The sequence below is a fragment of the Buteo buteo genome, chromosome 19 (assembly GCF_964188355.1).
Source record: "Buteo buteo chromosome 19, bButBut1.hap1.1, whole genome shotgun sequence".
NCBI lineage: Eukaryota > Metazoa > Chordata > Aves > Accipitriformes > Accipitridae > Buteo > Buteo buteo.
In genome coordinates this window covers 17,444,254-17,466,492 of record NC_134189.1, presented here as the reverse complement: position 1 = coordinate 17,466,492, position 22,239 = coordinate 17,444,254, and the positions used below count along the sequence as shown (strand labels likewise).

General features: G+C 41.3%; 1 protein-coding gene across 3 annotated transcripts in view; it reads right to left on the bottom strand.

Annotated features, from left to right (window-relative positions):
- SLCO1C1 (solute carrier organic anion transporter family member 1C1) overlaps nucleotides 1-18,399 on the bottom strand; it is a 56,079-nt gene extending 37,680 nt beyond the window's left edge. Inside the window, exons 1-11 of one of the 3 annotated variants that reach the window (XM_075051360.1) lie at nucleotides 18,256-18,399; nucleotides 14,830-14,971; nucleotides 13,943-14,075; nucleotides 13,189-13,310; nucleotides 12,114-12,260; nucleotides 10,903-11,001; nucleotides 9,884-10,129; nucleotides 8,858-9,022; nucleotides 5,288-5,483; nucleotides 4,061-4,226; nucleotides 3,439-3,623 (exon numbers count right to left, since the gene is read on the bottom strand). In XM_075051360.1, coding sequence (XP_074907461.1) covers nucleotides 3,439-3,623; nucleotides 4,061-4,226; nucleotides 5,288-5,483; nucleotides 8,858-9,022; nucleotides 9,884-10,129; nucleotides 10,903-11,001; nucleotides 12,114-12,260; nucleotides 13,189-13,310; nucleotides 13,943-14,075; nucleotides 14,830-14,971; nucleotides 18,256-18,384 — 1,730 coding nt within the window. In that variant the 5' untranslated portion in view covers nucleotides 18,385-18,399. The remainder of the gene's footprint in view (nucleotides 1-3,438; nucleotides 3,624-4,060; nucleotides 4,227-5,287; nucleotides 5,484-8,857; nucleotides 9,023-9,883; nucleotides 10,130-10,902; nucleotides 11,002-12,113; nucleotides 12,261-13,188; nucleotides 13,311-13,942; nucleotides 14,076-14,829; nucleotides 14,972-18,255) is intronic. The other 2 variants (XM_075051358.1, XM_075051359.1) reach the window with 2 other exon arrangements.
- Nucleotides 18,400-22,239: the final 3,840 nt, after the last annotated feature.

Sequence of the window (22,239 nt, the reverse complement as noted above, 5' to 3'; positions counted from 1 at the left end):
AGCATGTGAGTAGCCCCAGTCACAAGATTAAACTGGGACGTGCTTGATATGTGTGGTAACACATGTGTATCATTATGGTAAGTGATAAAACTCCCTGTTGTCACAGTCATTCTATTCAATATAAAAAAAAAAAGAAAAATGGACTGAAATTCAGTTGTCTCTATGGATAAACATAGCACTTTGGAGATCTAGTCTACGTGCTCTGAACTTGGATGGGCTCAGCTTCTGCAGAAATTCATGTAATTCGGAATACCTTCTAAAAAAATAGTAAAGACGTTGCAGAACTAGCTCTTTTGTTCTCCACCAGTGATGTTTTATGATTTCCCAATGTAGCTGCCAGAACAGTGTTAAGAACCTATACTGTAAATGATATTCGGGTCGTCTTCCCTTAATTTAGTGAAAATGGAAAATAACATGAAGGACATATATGGAAAACAACACCGAGGTACCACGATCAAAAATTCATTGTGCGCATCTCATTTTGTAATCTGAGTGTTCTATTCTCTAATGCCCTGATCATGGATTATCATCATACATTCTGTTATATTGTGGCTTATACAGGCACTGCCATCTATGCAGGCATGAATGTAATATGATTTTGAGCTGGAAGAACGGTGTTTTACCCTACTATCACACATATGCTACACAAGCAAGCCTCAACCTAGAAGTCCTTTTAACCAAATGTGAGGGCATAGAAAGCAAAAAGTGGAAACCAAAACCAATAACTGGGTATTTATTATGTGTTCCATAGGATTTATATCCTGCAAAAAAAAAATCATCTCTTTCTGATGGAAAAAAAAGTTGTTCGAGCAATTGTATTGTCTTTGCACGGAAACACAAGTTCTTTGCGATCCTAAGCGATAGCCAAACCTCTCAGGGAGATCTGAGACTTCCTTTTCACTGCCTAATCACCTGGTATTAATAGCTTGTACTTGAACAACAGCTATCTGAATTGCAGGGGTTTTCCTCCAAAACTTCAGGGCTTTCCCAAGTCCCTTGGTAATTGTGATTAGTCTAATACCATTAAAAAGATATTTCAGCAAATGGCTCAGTCACTAGCTGTGAGCATATTTCAATGATTTTGTTTCTGTAAACCCTTGAAGTAAATGTCACTAAATCATATAGGCTTTTAGGGATTTAACTGTATCTGTGTTCCATGGCAGGTGCAACAATATCTGCTCATCCGAAAACATCAGCTTGCTTAAGTAAGTGCTGGAATCTTATCAGAGCGGACAGAATACTGAATAATTTTTAAAACAGGTAATTGGAAAAAAATACTTAATGAATTCTGCAACTTGACCTTGGGACTATTTGTTTTCAAAGGACATTTATTTTCTTTCTGGGAACAGAAGCACACTTTCAGTTCAAACAGATTTCCAAGGAAAGTCAATCAGTCATGGATTTCAGAAAAGCAAGCAGGAGCTTAAAGTGGAATTGTGCCCACAGGTCATTTGCAGAGGGGAAAAAAAGAAGGATTGAACTTACTGAAACATGTTTTATTTAGCTGCACATCAGATTTGGGTGCTTCAATCCAGCAGAAAAACACATAGCTTCTCAGTTTCAATTAAATGGCTTTCAAAGTAATATGATTTTCAACAGAAATAAAAGCTCTGGAGCAGAACCAATAAAGCTGTTTTGCTGATTTCATATAACAAAATGTTTTAGTATCATTATTGAAAACCCCTCTAAGCTTTTCTAAATAAACCCATTAAGCATGAAGTCCCCTGAGAGTGAGTTCTTAGGGTTGAGAAGCGCAGGCAACTCTGTATGGTTTAAGCTCGTAGGTGTTCAACTATGAATGTCTCCTCCCAGACACTTTTGCAGTGGAGACAAGATGGAAAGCAGGAGGTTGCGCATGGCAACAATGGTTTCGAGGTCCTGTGTGGTACCATATCTGTACATTTTCTATCATATGTTTTATGGATAGAAAGGGGACATCATGTGGAGGGAAAGGGGAAGGAAACTGCATCCCTGCATAGCTCTATGCCCATATTCATAGAACAACAACAAAAAAATCCCCCTGTGTCAGAAGCAACCACAGAGGGCAATCTGGCAGAAATCCTGAAGGCTTTACTACAAGCTCTCAACTCATGAATCATCTTCCTCTTGGTGCATGGACAGTTTCAGTGGTGCATAATCTTCAGTAAAAATTGTCTAAAATGGATTAGAATATGATTGTTATTCTTGGAGTGACTCCTTGGAGAGAGAGATGCCGCATGTTTTTGCAGTACTCAATGGTAATCCTACAAGGTGGGTGGGGAAAGCTGTGGAGCTTATATGGTGTAAGGCATATACCTTACTGGCAGTGTTTGTGGAGGGCAGGGGAGAAGGATTCTCACCTCAACCATTTCTGAAAGTCTCTGTGTGAATATTAATTCTGGCTCAAGGACTGTGCTGGAACCATAGCTGAAGTTACATTTCTTTATTTAGGTTTTTCCATATAGCCTATAATCAGCCAGTTATAGCACTGGCTTTTTCCACATGATATAGACACTGGCAATGAGACAGGGCCTGTTCCAAAAAATTTCATTCAAAAACAAAGAGAATTTTGGGGTAAGAAAACACAACAATAATAAAGATTAGTTAAACTGTATTAACCGTTGTTTTGTTTAAGAAGTAGAATGTACCCATCTGGAAACAATTTGGAAAGAGGAACTGAGGAAGAAAGCTTTCCAAAACAAAACAGAGAAGCACTTAGAATCCAAAAATTGCCAGAAGATGACAAAAATCCAGATTAATTGCTGGAAGTATTATATTCCTTTTGCACTTTCTAAAATTAGCTTAAAAGCTTACACTCATTGATGGACAAGTAGTTCCAGCAGTTAAATACACATTGGAACAATCCGTTGGGACAAGCATTTAATAAACCCGTGATTGTTATGACAGAAAAAACCAACCATCTCATGCTAAATATCTTTGTTTTGATGAGAGAAATCTGGGACAGAACAATTATATGGAATAATAAAATGGACTAGAGGAGAAGAGTTGAGTTTATATGGAGGGTTTGGGTTAGATCACCTCTGCGTAGCTGTGCGTTGGTAACCACAGCAACTGGCTACCTATAAGCATACACGTACACACATTGGCACGTACAGAGCTAATTTCCATTTGCATGGAGGCCATTTAACACCATTCTGGTAATGTAAAAGGCATTAAGGGAAGCGGAATTTGGTATAAATAACCAGGCCTCCTATAGCATGTTTAAAAACAGAAAGGTATTGCTGGTAGAGGTAATCATAAGCACATTGTTGCTTCAGTGGTAGAAAACTCATTGTCAAGGTATGAGGGTGCCTTTCAAGAGTAAAAAAAAAATAAATTTTAAAAGCCACCTTGCATAGCTGAAAACATATCACAATACTAGGGGGGGAGGGAGACCCAGTTACACATGTTGAAACACCCTGAAAACATTTGGCAATGCTAGCAGAAATTATTTCTTACCTTAGAAGCAGTATGTATCCAGGTGTGCCACCTACTGACAGAGTATATGAAGTGATAACTGATATTACCAGAAAATACAGAAACATTTTTGGACACTCATTTCCTTTTTGACATGGTCCCACCACAGCTGAGGAGCTTCGTGACGGAGATTGCAAGGTTCCCACGCAACTGCAGTTAAAAAATACCTGGAAGACAGCAGGCAAAAGTGTACGATAACCTAACCAGCGGAGAAGTGAATGTTCAGGAATTGCACGTCATGCTTTTCTGGGTAGCTGAAAGTTTAAATCCAAACTGGAAAATGTTTTTCAAAAGGAAGAGGCTTGTTCATTGAAGGAGAAATTTATAAAGAAAGTGTCTACTGTTGATGAATGTATTTAGTGGGTTTTTTAAACAGTTTTGGTAGCCAACAGTTAAAAAAACCCTCTTACATTCTCTGCTTGGGATTTCTGCTGGAAACAGCAATTGAGAAAGTTTTAAATGTGGGTGGTGATTGCTAAAAAATCCTGAGGAGTTTAGGGCTGGAAAGGACACGCCTGACTGAATTTTAATCCACTTACTCTGACAGGACTGGTTGTATTAGGAAAACTACCACATCACATATGGACATGAAGGATTGTCTTACGGTGTTTTTCCCACTGCCGTTGGATGCGTGGCAGCCGGCGAGACAAGCAGAAATGTAGGTAACTCCGTTTTCCCCACAGATGGGGTCCCAGTCATTCTTGGAACATGCACAGCCCGAGTTGCACTCTGAAAACAGGGCTTGCTCGTAATCAGTCATCTGTTTAGTTCTGGGGAAAAAGAGAAATTGCAATGATGTTTTCTAGCAGATGTAGAAGAAATCATTATGAAATCATGGGTTATGCTCTCTGCCAGGCGCACCTGGCCAGACCTTCTGTCTGTAGTCCATTAAGGTGTTGTCTCTTCACATCCATGCAGCAGTATAAATTCTTATTTCTTTGTTATCAAAAGGCTTTCACAATTTCACACCACCTACTGTGAGATAGTAGTTGCTTTATTAAGGGGGACAGCTAACAATTTCTATTCATGCATTTTCTCAATTTTTCTAAGATTTCAGTTATCTGAGGCTTGATGCAGTTTTAACAAAACTGGACAAAAAAGTTTGATTACTCCAGTGGCAAAGAGGGGGGTGAGTTACTCATGGGAAAGGGTCACTGTAGAAGTGAGTGAGGAAATGATCAGAATGGGATTCATCCAAACTGAGGGTCTGATACTTTGCACGACAGCTGTCCACTTCAGCCAGCTGCTGCTGAAGTCACTAGCAGAGCAGTTCCTGGGGCTGCTGTGGAGATGGTGCTGGAAACTCCTCCCAAAAAGTGAGTTTTACAGAGTAATAGCATGGGCAAAAGTGACCAAAAGTGCTAGGCTCAGGTGTACCTCATGGTTAACATCATGGCTAACTCATGGTTAATCCATGAATCCTTAAGTTTTGGGTTCAGAGGCTATTAAATGCCATGGGTTGTTCAGCAGCACACAGAGGCAAGGAACAATTAATTGAATCTCACCCTCCCTACTGAGCTCCTCACATTTCCAGAAATCTCTAGGCTCAAAGGATGGGTCCCATGGCAATAATAATTAAAAAGTAATCAGAAAAATAATCTGCACTTGTGGCATAAATGCCTCTGGGTCGAAGGCAACAATCATGAAAGGGTTCTGACACAATGCCCACTGGAATAGATGGAGCGGTTTCCACCACTTTGAATCAAATTTCTGGGAAGCCTATTTAGGTCAGTCATTCTTTTTCCAACAATATATACTTTGTGGAATAAAATGAGGAAGGAGTTTGGTTTGCAAGAGCACTTTATGCTGAAGTGTGCCCTTCCCAGCATACCCGTGGTACGACACGGTCAGTCCAGCCACATCTGAGTTCTCACAGCCCATTGCAAATAATGAGAGGAGCAAAAGGTAACCAAAGAAAGATGATCCCAGGGAGAGTTTTGCAGCCCCTAAAACACTGATTCTGAATTTTTTCATGATCAGTCCCCCAGAGAATATGCCAAAGGCCACAGCAGGAATGTTGATAAGACCTGAAATCAAACAGAAAAATCTGTATTAATGAAAACACCAGCTCAATGGACTATCCTCCTCAGCCACAAAACCAGCAGCAGCAATGAGATGAAGCAACAAAATACAAAAACTCTTCAGTCGGAGCATTTTATTTGTCCAGACTTGGATTGTTCCTACAGAGGTGCTGTGACTGCTTTTAAAAACTTCCTCACAGGGAAAGGTTTCTTTGCTAGTTCTTTGATAGGGAGATTATGTATAAAGTTTAGATAATGATCTTCCAATTTCTTGAGCTAGGTGGTTTTCTCCACAGTTAGTTTGTCAGTAGAGGGATCGTTGTAGTGTTAATTTAATTACTTTTAGGGTTATTTCTCACAAGAGCTGCACTGGGCACAGAGAAGTCACCTAGGGAATTGTGGTGCTTGGGCAGCCAGGACAACCACTGTCCCACTGCGCAGTTTGGGGCTTTGCTATAGACCTTCCTTGTGTCCTTCACCCATATAGCAACAGTAGGAGGAACGGGGGCCACTCTCTGCAGCTGCCCCACTCTGGCTTTCCAGGGCAGCTCCTCTCCTTCCCTTTTCCACAGACAGGAGGAGCCCGAACTACTCATTCCTAGAGGGCAAATTCAGTTTTACCTATAGTGGTACGAAATCTGGAGCAAGACCTGCTTTTTCTGTTTTGATTCAGCCACGAAACCAATAATCCCCTACAGAAGTCTCCGAGAGGGAGAAAGCCAGTGTTACATCATTGCGTCCATGCCCAGGAGAGTTAGGGAATTTCTCTGGTTTTGGTTGTTGAAATGGTCCCTTAGGTGAGTATTGCAACAGCAGAAGGTTGGGTATACCCCATGGGCTCTCTTCTATCAGGCTTCAGGCAATCAAGTGAAAGAGCACTGAAGGAAACATGTAAAATTGGGTGACCGTTAATCCTTACCTGGAGAACTTTGCTCAAAGCAGTCTCCATATGGGTAGACATGGACAACAAGACCAAAAAAAATCCTGTTCAGTACATGCAAAAAAGATGTAAATAGAGATCACCATAAATGATACTGCACAGTCAAGCAAGATGTCCTTTTCTGGATTTCACTGTTACTGAAAATGATTTTCCAAGCTTTACCAGCCAGTTCCTGTGCATTAAGTTCCCCCTTGCACAGGGCCGTGTATGTGGTTTGCAGCTTTTAATTCATGCTGACGGGTAGCAGTACCGTGCTGAGCGAGGGTCCAAAACACAAGCAAGTACCAAAGCATACGTGTATTCATATAGCAGATGAAGTTTCAGAAGTTTCCTCATGGGACTGGAGGTATTATAATATGTTTTCAAATGACTTGGTATAAATCACCAATTTATGACATTAAGAGTCTAATCTGCCTGCTACAAAGTGCACTGGGATCCCTTAAATTCCTGGCTCAAGTCAGTGTTTGATCCACCTATACACATGGAAAAAATCAGTGCTTAGAAGAGATGCTAGTAGGTATGTTTGATGTTAGAAAAAGCCTTATTCTATCTAGCGAACCCAGGAGTCAGTATCTTGGCTGAGTACATGAGCCCAGTTCAGTCACTGACACAGTTCAGGAAACTTCCCTGGGGTGGCATTTTTCACTCTGCACATACATGAAAATTGTACTTCAGGGGATTTAGAAGCAGCATCCAAAATGTAGCACATGTAAATTAACAGTCCCTATATACCAGGTTTTCCTGTTCTCTTTTGCTTGTAAGAAGGGACTGGGATTGGAACTGGGAGCTGTGTGATGCACCAGAGAGTACCTGCACTCTGCCTGCCCATTCCTATGCCCCCCTTTTGTTTGTGCCGTTGTCTCAAAGCCTTACAGATAACTCCATTGCTTGACACTGGCATCGGGGTGGGGGGGAAGACCAAAGTGTGTATATTTAAGGAAAATCATACAAACACAGCAGGAGCTATTTTACTTTTTCGCACATTCATTGGGTTGTAACTACTGAAAAATACCCTCTTATGACCTCCAGATGATTTTTTTTAATAGTGCTTCAAATTGCTCTGACAATTCTGATATCTATGAGAGAGATTGTGATACAAATTGTTTAAAAAAAAAAGAAGAAGAAGAAATAGGAAAAGAGGTAGGGAAAGGGAAATAGACACTGCTAGTTCTAATCAGCCCTCAGTTTTCTTAGCAAGGGTGGATTGGCAGAGAAAGAAAAAGGAGGAAGGTAAAACACCTTATTGCAGGGATGGCCACTCAGCCAGGATCCTTCCCTAGCCAAGCCATCACACATTCTCTGTTGGATATAGTCCCTACGCTTTGTGAAATCAGATGGATCTTAATCCTCACTCGGTTTGCACATACCTGAAAGCTTAGCTCCAGAAAATCTTTAAATATAATGAGAAGTACTGTACTGAATGTAGGGATTGTTTTCTGGACTTTCTCTGGCCATCGACTATGCCTGAAGATTTCTCCTTGCTCTGAGGAGTTTCGTGCCAGGAAATTCCAGCTTCTATCTTTAAGGAATTAACATAGCACAATGGATCAATACAGCTTTTCTGCATATATATACCACCGTTGCTGTGCAACTAATGCTGCTCTGAAACAAGGCAATTCCCTCTGTATTGGATAGATGTAAACCTCTTTGCTGTCTAATGCTATTGAATCCCTGGACCTCAGGAACTGAACCCCAGCCTGTATGCAGGTTCAGCAACTGGGCAGTGAAGTTCACCATCCTGAAGACATCTCCAAAAATGGTCACCTCGGTACCCAAACGCAGAAGAGGCTTTTCTCTCCCTTGTGCTGTACGGGAGGGCTTGGGAGACTAACTTCACAACAGAGAAAGGCTCTTAGGTAAAGTTAGGGCAGAAATACCTATTTTTCCTTCACCAGCATCACACTTAGATAATGTTAGGGTTTTAATGCATGTATTGTGTGATCACTGATATGACTTTGACATCCTTTTATTTAACACCAACCTTTTCAGAAAGTAAATCACTGGCAATATCACAGCTACTTTATGGTCAGTCCTTTAGCACTCACTGAGTTGATCTTCACTTCATTGAAATAAGTGGGAAGCCAGCAAGGGAACAGATCTGCCTGATGACAAATTTATGTAAAGTATTTTAAAATTAATTCTCTTTTTAATTATTCTCTTGTGCTGTACATACATTACTTTTCAATTTTCCAGTAAAAGGGGAAATAAGGTATCAAATCATGTAATCTTTTGCAGTAACTGTTGCAAAGATAAACTCAGAGCTAACTGGTCCTAAAGCAGAGATGACATAACTTACCTTCTATGAGCTACTACTAAAAGCCGGAGAAGGAAGGAGAAGAAATAAATGTACCCTAAAAAAATCCAATTTTCCCTATATGTATGTATATGCCACTCCTAAAATGTCCATTTTTAAGATATCAAGAAGCAGATATAGCATTACCTATAACAAAATTAGTTTTTGAAGATGTTTGCCCATACTGTTGTTCAATATACTTTGGCTTATATGTCACCATGCCAATTAAAGAATTGAACTGAATGATACTTGCACACAAATACAGAATGTAAACAGGATTCCCAAAGAGGTTCTTCAGTGATGGCAAGAAGTCTGCAAGACAAAATGGCAGAAATGACAACCAGGCCAGAGAGAGAATAACTGCTGTGAATAATGCTTTGCAACATGTTTGCACTTTCCAAAAGAACATTCCAGAAGGAATCCATGAAGTTCCATGATGCTCCTAAGAGCTCCCCCATTGGGAGGAACATGGGGGAACAGTAGAGCAAAATACTAAGCATCAATTTCCCAGAAGAGATATCTTGTGTTATATATCTTCTGTTGATCATAAACAAGGACCGATTTGGTTTCTATGTGTCCTTAACAGCCACAGCATCTTTTAGCTTAATTTGGGGGCAGAGGGTGCTCAGCACAGCTGACAGTAAGCACAGACATATTGAGTTACAGATTCAAGTACTGAGGGAAAATGCTTTTGGCAAAGTAGGGACAAGGAAATGCAATTGTGCAAAACGGCTTGTGTCTAAATCCAGATAGCCTCCTAAAATGCTGTATCTGGTCTGTGCCCATCCTTATTCTGATCAGATATTGTATGTGTTTTTCTTATGAATGACCTTAAGGAAAAAGGTTTGGCAAAAACTGAGATTTTTTTTGACTGCCGCTTCTGCAACAGTCACTATCTGTGAATGAAAAATTTTTGCAGACTTTCATGATATTTGCTGGGGCACTAGTGTAATGTTACAAATCTCAGCTGGAGAAATTCTGCATGCAAAGCAGGTCTAGGGGACAATGAAAAGACCACTTTTGTGCATACTAGATAGGTGAAGAGTGACACTTGAGGGAAAAATAGTAATTCTGAGGCCATTAAAATATGGCCCTGGACAGTATAAAGTTTTAAAGTATAAGAGCTAGTGAGAGAAAGACTCAACAGTCAGGAAGGAAACTCTAGTGACTTGCCTTTTGCCATCTCAGCAATCTTCACTTGCTGCTGATAAGATTTGTGTTGGTCCTTGTTATCCTCAGTGATGAACTTTGACTGCTCGGAGGAGGTACTGGAGTCCTTTCTGCTCTCTGGTTTTGGGAGGTGCTTTGGCAGGAACCAGAAGGGGATGCCGGCCAGAACGCTAATCACACCTGCTATTAAGTAGCCCAGCCACCAGGCTCCCACCCACTGCACGTCCTTGTGAGTTATTGTTACGCTGTCTGGAGAAAGTCAAAAGAAGGAGAAACAAACAAACACTTTTCGAGAATGTTTGTTGATAACAAGGAAGGTGATTTTGCAGGGACTTTCTCCAGAGGAGTCCCCCCCCCTCGCCAGGTTTAGCTGTGCTGTGTGACTCTCTCGGTGTTACAGGAGCCGTTGTGGGGAGGCAATAAGGACTCACTGATTCCTGCGACACAGCGGCAGCCTTCCCCTGACACCGCAGGGTCCCCAGCCATGCTGGTCGCAGTCCCCAGAGCGGCTGCAAGGCCCGGGACAAAAGGTAGTCCGGGTGGCCACGCACTCGTTCCCAGTCAGGCTGTTCTGCACAAAAGTGCCAGGGAAAAACGGGGTGGAAGGTGTTTTCTCAGGAAGAAGTCCGTCAGGAGCCCTGGTACCCATTGCAAGACGGCTTTTCTAGGCAATGACAGCGCACTGTAAAACACATGCACACAGCTCTTGGCAGGATCCTGAGCCTCAGTCCTGCCTCCTCGTGATGCCTGCTGTCCCCCAGAGCCTCCTCACTGGGGCGTCTCCTTGGGGGCACCAGATCTGCTGCAGCTGAGGAAGAGTCAGGCCTCCTACTTCCTCCATACCCATCCTTCTTGCTAGCCTTTTCTGCACGGGGCATTGCATTGCTGTCATCCTTTTTATTTCTTAAAGTGCCTGCTCTACCCCCGCTAGCCCCTTATGCCTACAAGATAACTAGATCTTGGCCTAAAATAGGCATTTTGGAGCCTGACTGAATTTTTAAAATCTGAGTTTTCTGACTTACCCAGATCTACAAAGCCAATGTCAACATAAAGTTTGGCACACAGGGATCCTAGAAGAAAGCCAAATATTGGCCCTATAATTGCAACTGTCTGTACGCAGCCTGCAATAGAAAACAGGGGACTGTTACACTTCTGAGTTAAAAAGAGCACTGGTTCTTGCTGCACCTAACAGCAAAGTGTGACATGTGAGGGGTAACAAGCGATACAGTCTTAAAATACTGAGCCAACCGTTGCTCTCTGGCACATTAGTTACACAAGTTAGAACATTTTCAAGAAGAAAAAAGCCAACAATAAAATTTCTGCCACTACATTGATACTTTAACCTTTTTTGTTATCATCCAATAAAAGACTGACATTCAGCCCAAAGGAAAAAAAGTCAGGGAACTGAATTGCCTAAACTCAAGAGCAGCACCAATCTATAATTGCTAGAAACTCCTTAGCTGACTAGATTAAAGTAACTGGAAAGCAAATGTCAATTATTTAAGCTAACCCATCACTTTAAGTTGTGGTGGGCCCTGAGTAGGCTGAAAAATCACTTTGCTTTGAGACCCAATATTAACATGTTTCAATACACCCTCAGCCAAACTTTCTGAATATTTTGAATTTGAAAATTGATCTGGAAATCTGGGAAGACTGAGTCTTTTACAGAGAGAACCTGAGGTTTTGCCTTTTGCCGGGCTGGAAACTTGTCAAGACAAGATGCTGATGGGGAAGCATTTTTTGGTAATATTTCAGGTGAATGCGCAGAGGTCTTCAGACAACGAACACAACAAGAACACTGATAGCAACTTTTTAAAGCCTTAGCACTATTGTTTATAATTCTACCTGAATCTGGGGGGAATGTTTTGAGTGCCTGCTGAAATTCTATTTTAAGTGCTTAAAAGAGTACAAGTTTTTTATCACTTTCCAGAGAACTGAATGTGCACAGAGGCTCAGCAGTCCACATCCAGAAGAATTAGGAAGATTAGGGTAACAGCAGGAACCTAAGGTCAAATTCTTTCCTCAAATTAAGATAATGGAACTGTGCTGGTATAATTAAAGGGGAACTTGGTCCCTTGAGTGTACATGACTGTTAAATAAACTTTAATATTGGAAATTATGCAAACAAAACAATCAGGACAAGTTAACTCAATAACACTCATTCCATTATTCAGAATGACTCAGTTTCCTCTGGTGAAAAATCCCTTAGGAAAAACCCCAATATTTATTTTACCAATGTATAAGGCAGCATTCTCTTCAATGGCATAATCATCAATGTATGTAATTCCCAGAGGCTGGATAGGAGTTTCACCTATTCCACGCAGAAGATTTCCCAGTAGAACATAGATCCACATGGAAGAGCCTGCTTCTTTTTCACATCCTGGGTATATCACAAGAGAGACAACAATCATGTGTTTTTCACAACAGTTTGACACTGAATGCACAGGACACTTAAAATACTTCTAATGTGGGAAAAAACCAGCATGAAAACTGTGAAAAATGTTTTGTGGTTTCTGGGGATGGCATCAGCTTGAGGTGGACACACATTTAGCATGAACTTCTTCAGTCAAAGACAGTAGAAGTTGGCCAGTTTTATAAATTTGTTGCCACATCCCATTTTAGAAACCTTTTTCACTTCCTTCTAACCAAAACTGGGATCTCCTAATGGAAAGATTTGGGAAACATTGATGATGACAGTGAGCACTACCAGCCACATCTAATCTACAGGTATGAAGATGCAAAAATACAGAAGTTTTATGACATATAGAGGGTTTGACTTGCTCATCCACAGCTTATTCACGGCTGGGCATCAGGGAGGAAGGCTCCTTGCCCACGAGGAGCTCAACACACCCAGAGGGGAGACAGCTTTTTGGTGTGCAAAACAGGGTCAGCAGGCAGGGAGAGAAACAAGAAGGGGGTCTGCAGGCTGGGAGACCCAAGTGGCTGTTTCCAGTGGGCCGAGAATCTAAAGGGACATTTCCTGGCAGAGGGAAGACCGTGACTTTCCAAGGTCCCCACAGGAGATTGGTGTTTCTGCAAGCCACAAAGCTGCAGAGAGCTGCTGGAGGAGACAGCAAGGCTGGAGGAAAGGCTGCAGCCTGAAAAAATCTTGGCAGGGGGCAGTGGCAGTTATATATTTATTTTTAATAAATTTGCCTCAGCCAGTCGATCTGACTTTTCTGTGGGAAAGATTCATCTGATTCCATTTAGTATTTTTTGTGTTCTAATAAACTATTGCATGAGAGTTTAGGAGCCTTTTGATGTATTTTAGTGTGCTTATGACAATATTTAACAGAGATCATTCTCACCTGCATTTATTTTTGGCTGAGATTTTTCCAAGGCTGAGAGTGGAGTTTGGCTTTTATCCTGCAGACATGGAGAGATGCTAACAGTTGAATTGATGGTGGAAGGGAATCTTTCATACCGATATCTGTTTATAAACCAAAGTTGTGTTTTACTGTCCCAACTTATAAGAAAAAGCAAACACATCTGTTACTACCATAGAAGATAGGCCCATAGCACTTAAATGAAAATTTTGTCTGCATCCAGTGTTGCCAATGATGGTTTACAGGGGATAAATGGAACTTGGTTTATACTGCTGTAGCACATGAAAATTGCCCCTTTGGTTCTCTTTGTGATACAGTGATGCATTTGAGTTTAACGGGCACTTTGCTCTGCCATGATGCACGAATCTGCACTACGAGATTATCAGACTGTGGGTGTATCCTCTGGCTTGTGTTTGATACTCAGACTGTCTTCCTGAGTTTAGTGATCACTTCATCACTGAAGCTTCAACAATTCTTAAACTGTGTCAAAATGTGGCCGACCAAGATCACAGACTAATAAAACTATAAGAAGTTGATTACATCTGAAAATAGCATATATGTGAAATTATTTGCTCTACAGTAATAAGTCTTTTCACACACACAAAAATATTAGAGTAACCACATCCACATATGCCCATTTCTATGGCCATCTTCACAATCAATGCCTAAATATTTTAGCGAGTTAACATTCAGTGTGCACAGCTCAGTTGGAAAATACCAATCACTTTGTACTTACCGTCCCATGAAGAACTGGGGCATCGCAATTAGGAATGTTCCAGCTGACATAATTAAGCAGCCTGCTCCAATTATTCTTGGCCTGTGAAGCTTCGCTCCAAAGTAGCTTACAAGAATTATGATTAGGAGGTTCCCTTTAAGAGTACAAAAGAAAAATAAGAGATCCCCTAAAATAATGATTCCTAGTGTGTGGTATAGGCAGCGATTTGAAGGGGAGTGGGTTGATCGCATGGGGTTGGTGTTTCTCCCTCTTTCCAGGCATTCTTACAGAAGCCCAATGCCTTCTGTGATAAGAAAACCATAAACTTTTGGATAAGCAGCTGGAAAAGAGAAGGACTGTGCCAGCTGAAGAGAACAAATAACCAGGAAAGCAGGAAAAGAGGGAATCACAGAGCTTTATACACTTAGGCTAACTGAACACCCACGAGATAAATTCAGTAATCTGAAACTGTCAGGCTGGAAACCTTAGTGCAATAAGGAAGGGGATGAACTGGACAATGAATGTAGATTACAGTTAGAGGTTTGTACTCTTGCTGCTTAATAAATCAAGAAGGGCGAACACTTGTGGGGCAGGTGGATTGCTGACAAAAAGAGAGAGAAAGCTGAAATCTGTGCAGGTAAAATCTCATTCCACAGTCAAAATTTTTATTAGTATTAATTAGCCAGACACTAATTTTATCAGATTACAGAATATTTAGGACTATGTTGAATTGCTTGTATTAGCAAGCCTATCCCATCCAACGTAAGCATGCTGACAGTCATGCTGATTTTTACTAGGTGAACCTTGCTCGGTTTTAATGGTTCAAGGAGAGTTATACAATCATTTTTCACAACAAATTGCATCACTGTTTTTTTCTGAAAACAAAAATGGGTTTCTACAGCACATACCAATTTCAAAACTGCCATCAATAACTCCAACCAAAGAGGAAGGGATGTCAAATCTTCTTTCTATTTGTGTGATGGTACTTTTTAGATAACTTCCTGACAGTGCTTTAGCAAAATAAACAAAAGACAACGCACCAAGAAATATCTGTGAAAGAAATTGACAGTGATTAAAACCAGACAGTACAGAAGGCTTTACTTTATGAATTATTTTTAAACAATTTTTACATTCCTACCTCTTCTTTTCCCAAATAACAACATCAATATTTGTCCTACTTTTTGTGAAATGCTAGATTGCCGATTTGTCCATTTCGTATGAGCAATAATGATATAAACTGTTGCTTTGAAGGATAGAGATACATCTCACGCTCCTGATCTCTCTAAGGAGGGGGTATCTTTTACACAATAATAATAAGGGTAAATACTAAGTGTGGCTTGGTGGGGAGGTGAGTTACTTGGGCATTTTTTAACACAGGTTTTTGCAATTAGCTGGATTTTAGAGTTCTGTTCTGGTAAGCTCTTCCCACTAAAGCCCAGGGTGGCCAGGAGGGAGAGGACTCTGCCTCCTGTTACATGGCTCCATGAGTCAACCAGTGACCTGCCAGGCAATTCTCTTCTAGGCTGGTCCTTTCTCCACCAGATCTCTTGCAAGCTGTAATGCATACATTTTGTTTTCAAGTGCACACTCCATTTTGCTGGGGGACAACCTTCTCTCATCCTTTTGTTTTGCAGAGGCAAAAGAGAGTTATTTTCCCTTAGTCAATCACTATATCTGGTTTAGTGTGTTAGTCTGAATCAGGAGTGGGCTTTGGAAATAAAACTCCCACCCTCCTCACTGTGCTTTCGCATGTACTGAAAACATGCAGACTGAATCCCTTTTACACAAAATTTAACTGGAAGACGTGTTCCAGAAGGACATTACGTTAACTTCAACAGCCAAAGGCTCTTCAGTCTCTGGGACAAGACTAGAGCCGGTCCGAAGTAAGTCGCCACCCTGAAATGCATACAGTGGGAGTGCAGGGTCCTTAGCACCAACTCTTCCACTTCTGCAGAGCTATTGCCTAAATTTGCCTTCACTGAATGCAGCCTTACTGAGTTTAGGAGCTCCAAGGATACTCACACACCATGCAATTGGTCATGGAAACCACAACATTGCTTTCTACCTTCAGATACAGGTTGTGCTGACTGAATATACATAGATGCTCTTAGTAAAAGGTGTTAAAAAAATCCCAACCAAACCCTAACCAGAAATTAAAAGACACAATAAGATTTCATATAAAGAGAGGTCTAGACCCTTGTCTCACTCCTCAGACCTGCCCTCTGAGCAATCATGCTTCCAGTAAGCAGGTGCTCTGAAGCGATGGGCTCACCGCTAGTGCAATAGTCCTTGCAACATCTCATTTGACAAGGCACATCATTGGTAATAACACTGGCATCACTGTTGAACGCAAATTCTTATCTTAAGGCTCAAATATATCCCTGTGTCACATTCAACACCCTTTATCCAGTGCTGATTATTCCTCCTTCAGAAACACTTGTGGGTAAATAAACAGTATCTGGTTCTTATTTCCCACAGTGAGGGCTCTCAACGAGCTCTCTAGTAAAAATATTGCCATAATATTTCACATTTTCTGTGTGTTTATGCCCTTGGATTTTAAATAGAAATGTGAAGGCAAATACGGTTTTTCACAGGAAAATTGTATAGGTCAAACTACAACTTCAAGTGTCTCTGTCTCTCTTTGGCACAAGTTTTTCTACTGGGTTTGCAGCTGTCCCAGGAGGGAGATGGAGACTGTGTGCAGCGGTGGAAAAACGCTCCCAATTTAGATCTGGAACAGAAAGGTACACATGATTTCACATTTGTCCGTGGTTTGTCAGTGACTGTAAGTAAATATGTCACCACATCTTTCTGGTTAATAAAGGCAATTTTAACAAATGGGAAGGCTGATAATTGGTAAAAAACACCTGTTGAATGCGCATATTGTTTTGGTAACATGTTAGGAAAATACAGATCTGAAGCAGATTTTTTTGTGACTTAGAAATATCTTTAATAATTTCATACTGACTCATCAAGACATAATCAGAACTGAAAAAGGGTTAGTTCAATAAAAAAAGAGGTTTTCTAAGTCCCTACTGGAATAAGTTAATCATATCGGTTTGGGTTCCAAGAAGACGCAAATTTTTTGAACAGAAAGAAACTGAGCTGAAATATCATTGCTTTTTTATTTTTGGAGCTAATAAGCTGATTCCCAACTGGCTAATCCGTGACTGAAGGTTATTCAATGAGGGAATCAGATTACTGTTGCAGCAAATGAAGGAACAATGATAGAATTACTATTATGCTACAAATTTAATTAATACAACTCATCTTTTTATTTCAAAACAGGACCCCATTTCTGGGCCTTTACAGGATCAGACAAAATCAAGGAGAGTATTCAGGAATGAAAATATTTTTATAGCAGTCATCAAACTCAATTAATCCCGCAATATCTTAACTGCTTTGCATAATTTACAGACTTCGGGTCAACTATTGCTGAAGTGATTGACTGTATCGGGAGCTGGACTAGTAGCTGAAAGTAGATGTATGTATGCGTGTGTGAAAAAACAACAGAAATAAAGACTGTGCAAGATGAAAAGAACTGGGCAAGGCCAAAGACTCATTTTATCTCACCTTACCATGGTATGGTGATTTATTGAGACCTCAACCAAGAGAGCATCAGCATTTTACAGTCTGGGTTTGGAAAGCAGACAGAGACAGTAGGCAAAGCATCATGCTGCCTCCTGCACCCCGGTGTCCTGTACAGGGAGGAATCCTCCTCCAAGGTGCAGCGGTCCTACCATCAGGTAGGTACAGCTACATTAAGAGGCTTAAAGCAGGGAGCTTCCATTACCTCTAAGAAGTAGTTCTCATGGCTGAGAGAAATGCAGATACAGCAGTGATACTTCTGCAGTTTCATTTCAACGTGATGTCATGCAGAGTTCTCTCAAATCAGGAATATTACAATAATACTTCAATAATGTAGCACTCAAAACACACAGACCATAATATGAATATTATTCTTCAGAGCTCAGAAGATTACCATGGCTACAATCTTAAAAAAGCAATCTGTACTAACTGCCCGTCGTACCTGTCTGCCAATACGCTGTTCTTAACTTCAGGAAGATAAGGTGGTGCAATAAGGAAGATATAGTGACCTTTCAGGATGACCTTTGAAGATCTCATAACATGCAAGCCTCAACCAACATGTTATATATGAATATTGCCAAATGTTAGGCAAATAGAGATCAGATGCAGACTTTTTTTGTAGCTTAGAAATAGTTTTAATAATTTCATACTGACTCAGCAAGACACAATCAGAACTGAAAAAGGGATAGTTTACCAAAAAGAGGTTTTCTAAGTCCCTACTGGAATACCAAAAACTCTTACTCTACCTTTATGCCTCCACAACACGACTGTTTTTCCTTGGATGCGGAAGATTCAGATTTGTATGAAGATCGGTCAACAGGCAGGATTGTGTTGTTTGAGAAAAACTGAGTGTTTTCTTTTGATGAAATCTCCATGATGATATTCCCTGCCTCTAAACCAGAAAACATGGGGAACATTTTAAAAGGGCATCCTATTAGCTCAGCCTCAAAAGCACATCATGTGACAGCAACACCCCGCTGTACTGTTTTCCCTACAACAGCAATTATCAAACTTTACAACTGAATCTGACCAGTGCACTGGATGTTTAATTATGGAAATTTGCAATCCACTTGCCTATAATAATGAAGATTAAATCATACTCAGCAACCAGTCATCTTCGTTCTCTAGCTATCATCAATGTGATTTCATTGAACATTCGACCAAACATTACCGGCAGAATAAATGAGGCTTGTTAACATTTCAAACATTTCTGAAGCCTATATGTAAGTTCACATTTCTAGATGTGACCACGTCTGCAGAGATTTCTCAGAGCTGATCTCTGAATTTCCCATATATCTGGGAATTAAGTAATTAGATCAAAGGAAATCTAGCCTCGTTAATGAGGGACATGAATTGTTTTAGATTGAAACATTAGCTCTAATCGTCTGATGTTAGCTAATGAGTTACACAAGAATAAAGAGGTTTAGTTCCCTTTACCATTTTAGATAGAGCCTTAGGGCTCAGTGGTCAATTGTTACAGGAAAAATGTGAATTTGCTTATTTGCAGGTAAATACAAAGAAGTAAAGAAAACCTAAATACTGCACTTTGAGAACAAAAGATATCAGTAATTCTTAAATCTCTACTTACATACTACAGTACTTTGTTCTTAATTTCAATCTCTAAATCAGATCTGAGAATATTTATGAAATCAGCTTCTGTGTTCACTTTTAAGCAGCACTATGTTTTATAGAACTGCTGGCTGAAAACAGGAATAGAGGTTCCTATTCTTTTGTGTTTGTCTAAAGACACAGATCTTACATAAGTAAAAAATATATATGGTTTTATGTATATGTATATGTACACGTACATGCATGTGTTTTCATGGCTTCCCAAGGGTCTGTGAAGTAGGTACTTGTATTTCCAGAAATGTAGGTGAAAATAACAAAAGTATAGCTAGATGCTAAGATTTGCTCATGCAAATACCTGTCTAGGCTCTGTTCATATACGGACAAGGCAAAAAGACTGTGGCTGTGGTATCAACATTTTCACGGAGATCTCTACATCAGATGAAATAAGAGCTCCTGACTACATGTAAGAGAAATATTTGTAATTGACACTGCCTTGACAGGGACTCTAATCTATTTCCTTGTCAGCACTAAAAAGTATACAGATTTTTTTAAAACAACAATAACAAAATAAGAATGGTTTGTGCCTGCTGCAGAAAACTTATAACCTGTTCCTGCTATGCTTCTGACTTTCTTGCAATCTTGGGAAAAGTCACATCATCTCTCTTTGTCCAGCTTCTGAACTTGGACAATGGGGAATGACAGCATGTACTTCACAGCACCCATGTGAGGCTAAATTCATTGAAACTTTTGAACATGGGCATGACACTTACATAAGGTATGTTGCCATGGAAGCACATCAAATAGCCTTTAGCTTAAGGTTTGAAATGCTTTGCACATTACTACAACAGCAATCTCAGAATGAAAAAAAATATTGAAAAAGGAAAACATCTGAAACATAGATAAGTGAAGTGTCCTTACCTCTGAGCAAAGCAACATCCAACTAGAGAAGGTCCAGCAGAGGAGCAGGGGGGCTGCACAGGCTCTTCCACTGCAGCCCACAGGCAGGGTTGACAAAAAAGAGAAAAAAAGGAAAAAAAATGCTGTGGAGGTATGGGGGTGGAATATGACACACCGATGGCTGACAGCAGCATACAAATTCATGCCACACTGAGTTGGTACAATTCTCAAATGGACAGCAGAGCTTAAACAAAACTTATGCTCAGCAGTATAAAAAATTATTACAGTATAAAAATTATTAACATCTATTATCTGACTCCAGATGTCACATGAAAGCATGCTAGGAAGGACTGATAGCCATGCAAGTTTTATAGGCTTTAATATATCCCCAATTGTTCCTATGGCACAGCTTTAAGGAGGTCAGTAGTTGGGGCAACCTGCAACCATATATCTCCAAGCGTTGGTTCAGCTGCCCTGACAACACCTCTGAGGGAAATCCTTAACACAAGACAGGGAGCAGAGCAGTGTGCCCGGTGGTACCACAGCCCACTGTAGTATTAGCTTTAATCTTTCCTCTTTTGTGGAGCTAGCATATGTAGGAGCATTTCACTCTAATCACAGTCTTGCCCTATGCCACTCAAATACTCTTTTTGGCAGCACCGGTATTATACTGGGAGTATTGATAATACACTGCCAAATGCACAGGGAGGTCAGAGATAGTTCTGGTTTTATCCAAGCAGATACCTGGCTGGTAAAGATGGTGTCTTACTGACTTGGCTATAGTGACAGCCTTAGGTTTTTGCTGTATCTTGGTTACCATATTCTCCAGTACCATGAAACGTGAAGACAGATAGCCTGTGTCAGCTCTTCCTTCCCAGATGTAGCAGGAATGCCAGCAAAATGTAGTCAAAGAATCACAGAATCATATAATAGTTTAGGTTGGAAAAGACCTTTAAGATCATCAAGTCCAACCATTAACCTAGCAGTGCCAAGTCCACCACTAAACCATGTCCCTAAGCGCCACATCTACACGTCTTTTAAATACCTCCAGGGATGGTGACTCAACCACTTCCCTGGGCAGCCTGTTCCAATGCTTGAGAGCCCTTTCAGTGAAGAAATTTTTCCTAGTATCCAATATAAATGTCCCCTGGCACAACTTGAGGCCATTTCCTTCTTGAAGAAAGTCCACCCTTCCTGGACTCCTTTGCCCCTCAGGACTGCCTCCCAAGGGACTCTGTCAATCCGTCTCCTAAACAGGCCAAAGTCTGCCCCCTGGAAGGCCAAGGTAGCTGTTCTGCTGACCCCCCTCCTTGCTTCTCCAAGAATCAAAACCTGCCATTTTGTGATCGCTATGCTCAAGACAGCCTCCAACTATCACATCACCCACAAGTCCTTCTCTGTTCGCAAACAACAGGTCCAGCGGGGCGCCTTCCCTAGTTGGCTCATTCTGCGCCAGGCAGCTCTCTTCCTCACACTCCAGGAACCTCCCAGACAGAATGTAGCAGAGCGGAAACAATCTCCAGCAGACTTCTGGTAAGTTGAAGTCTCCCATGAGAACAAGGGCTAGCAATTGTGAGACTTCTCCCAGCTGCTTACAGAGTATTTTAGCTGCCTCTTCATCCTGGTTGGGTGGTCTATAACAGACTCTCACCATGATATCTGCCTTGTTGGCCTTCCCCCCGATTCTTACCCATAAACACTCAACCCTACCGTCACCATCGTTAAGCTCTAGATAATCAAAACACTACCTGACATACAGGGCTACCCCACTGCCCCTCCTTCCTTGCCTATCCCTTCTGAAGAGTTTACAGCCATCCATAGCAGCACTCCAGCTGTGCTTCGTCACACCAGTGACACCTGAGAGCGAGCCCAGGCGGGTGACGCTGCCCGAAGGACAGCTGCTGGCCATGCTCACAGCTTCTCTCTGCCTGGCACCAGGGCTCGCAGCTGGGGCTCCGACACCTCCTCCTATTCCTGCCTCCAGTTGGGCAGACCGCGGGAGCCCTCTCTGGTGGCTCTGCTTTCTACCCCACCGAAAGCACGCCCGATAACTCACCTGTGACACAGTTTGGGCGGCAGTGGCACTCACCCTCCCAAGGGCTGGCATGTGGGGTTGTGCCCAACGGTCAGGTCCAAGGACGAGTCTGTCCCCGAGCATGCATACGGTGGGCTGAGGCACAGCCAGCCAGTTCCTGAAGCAGCCCTCCACTCATTCAGACTCCAGGCAATGAAAAAAAAAGTCCTTCCCCCCACTGGAAACTCCT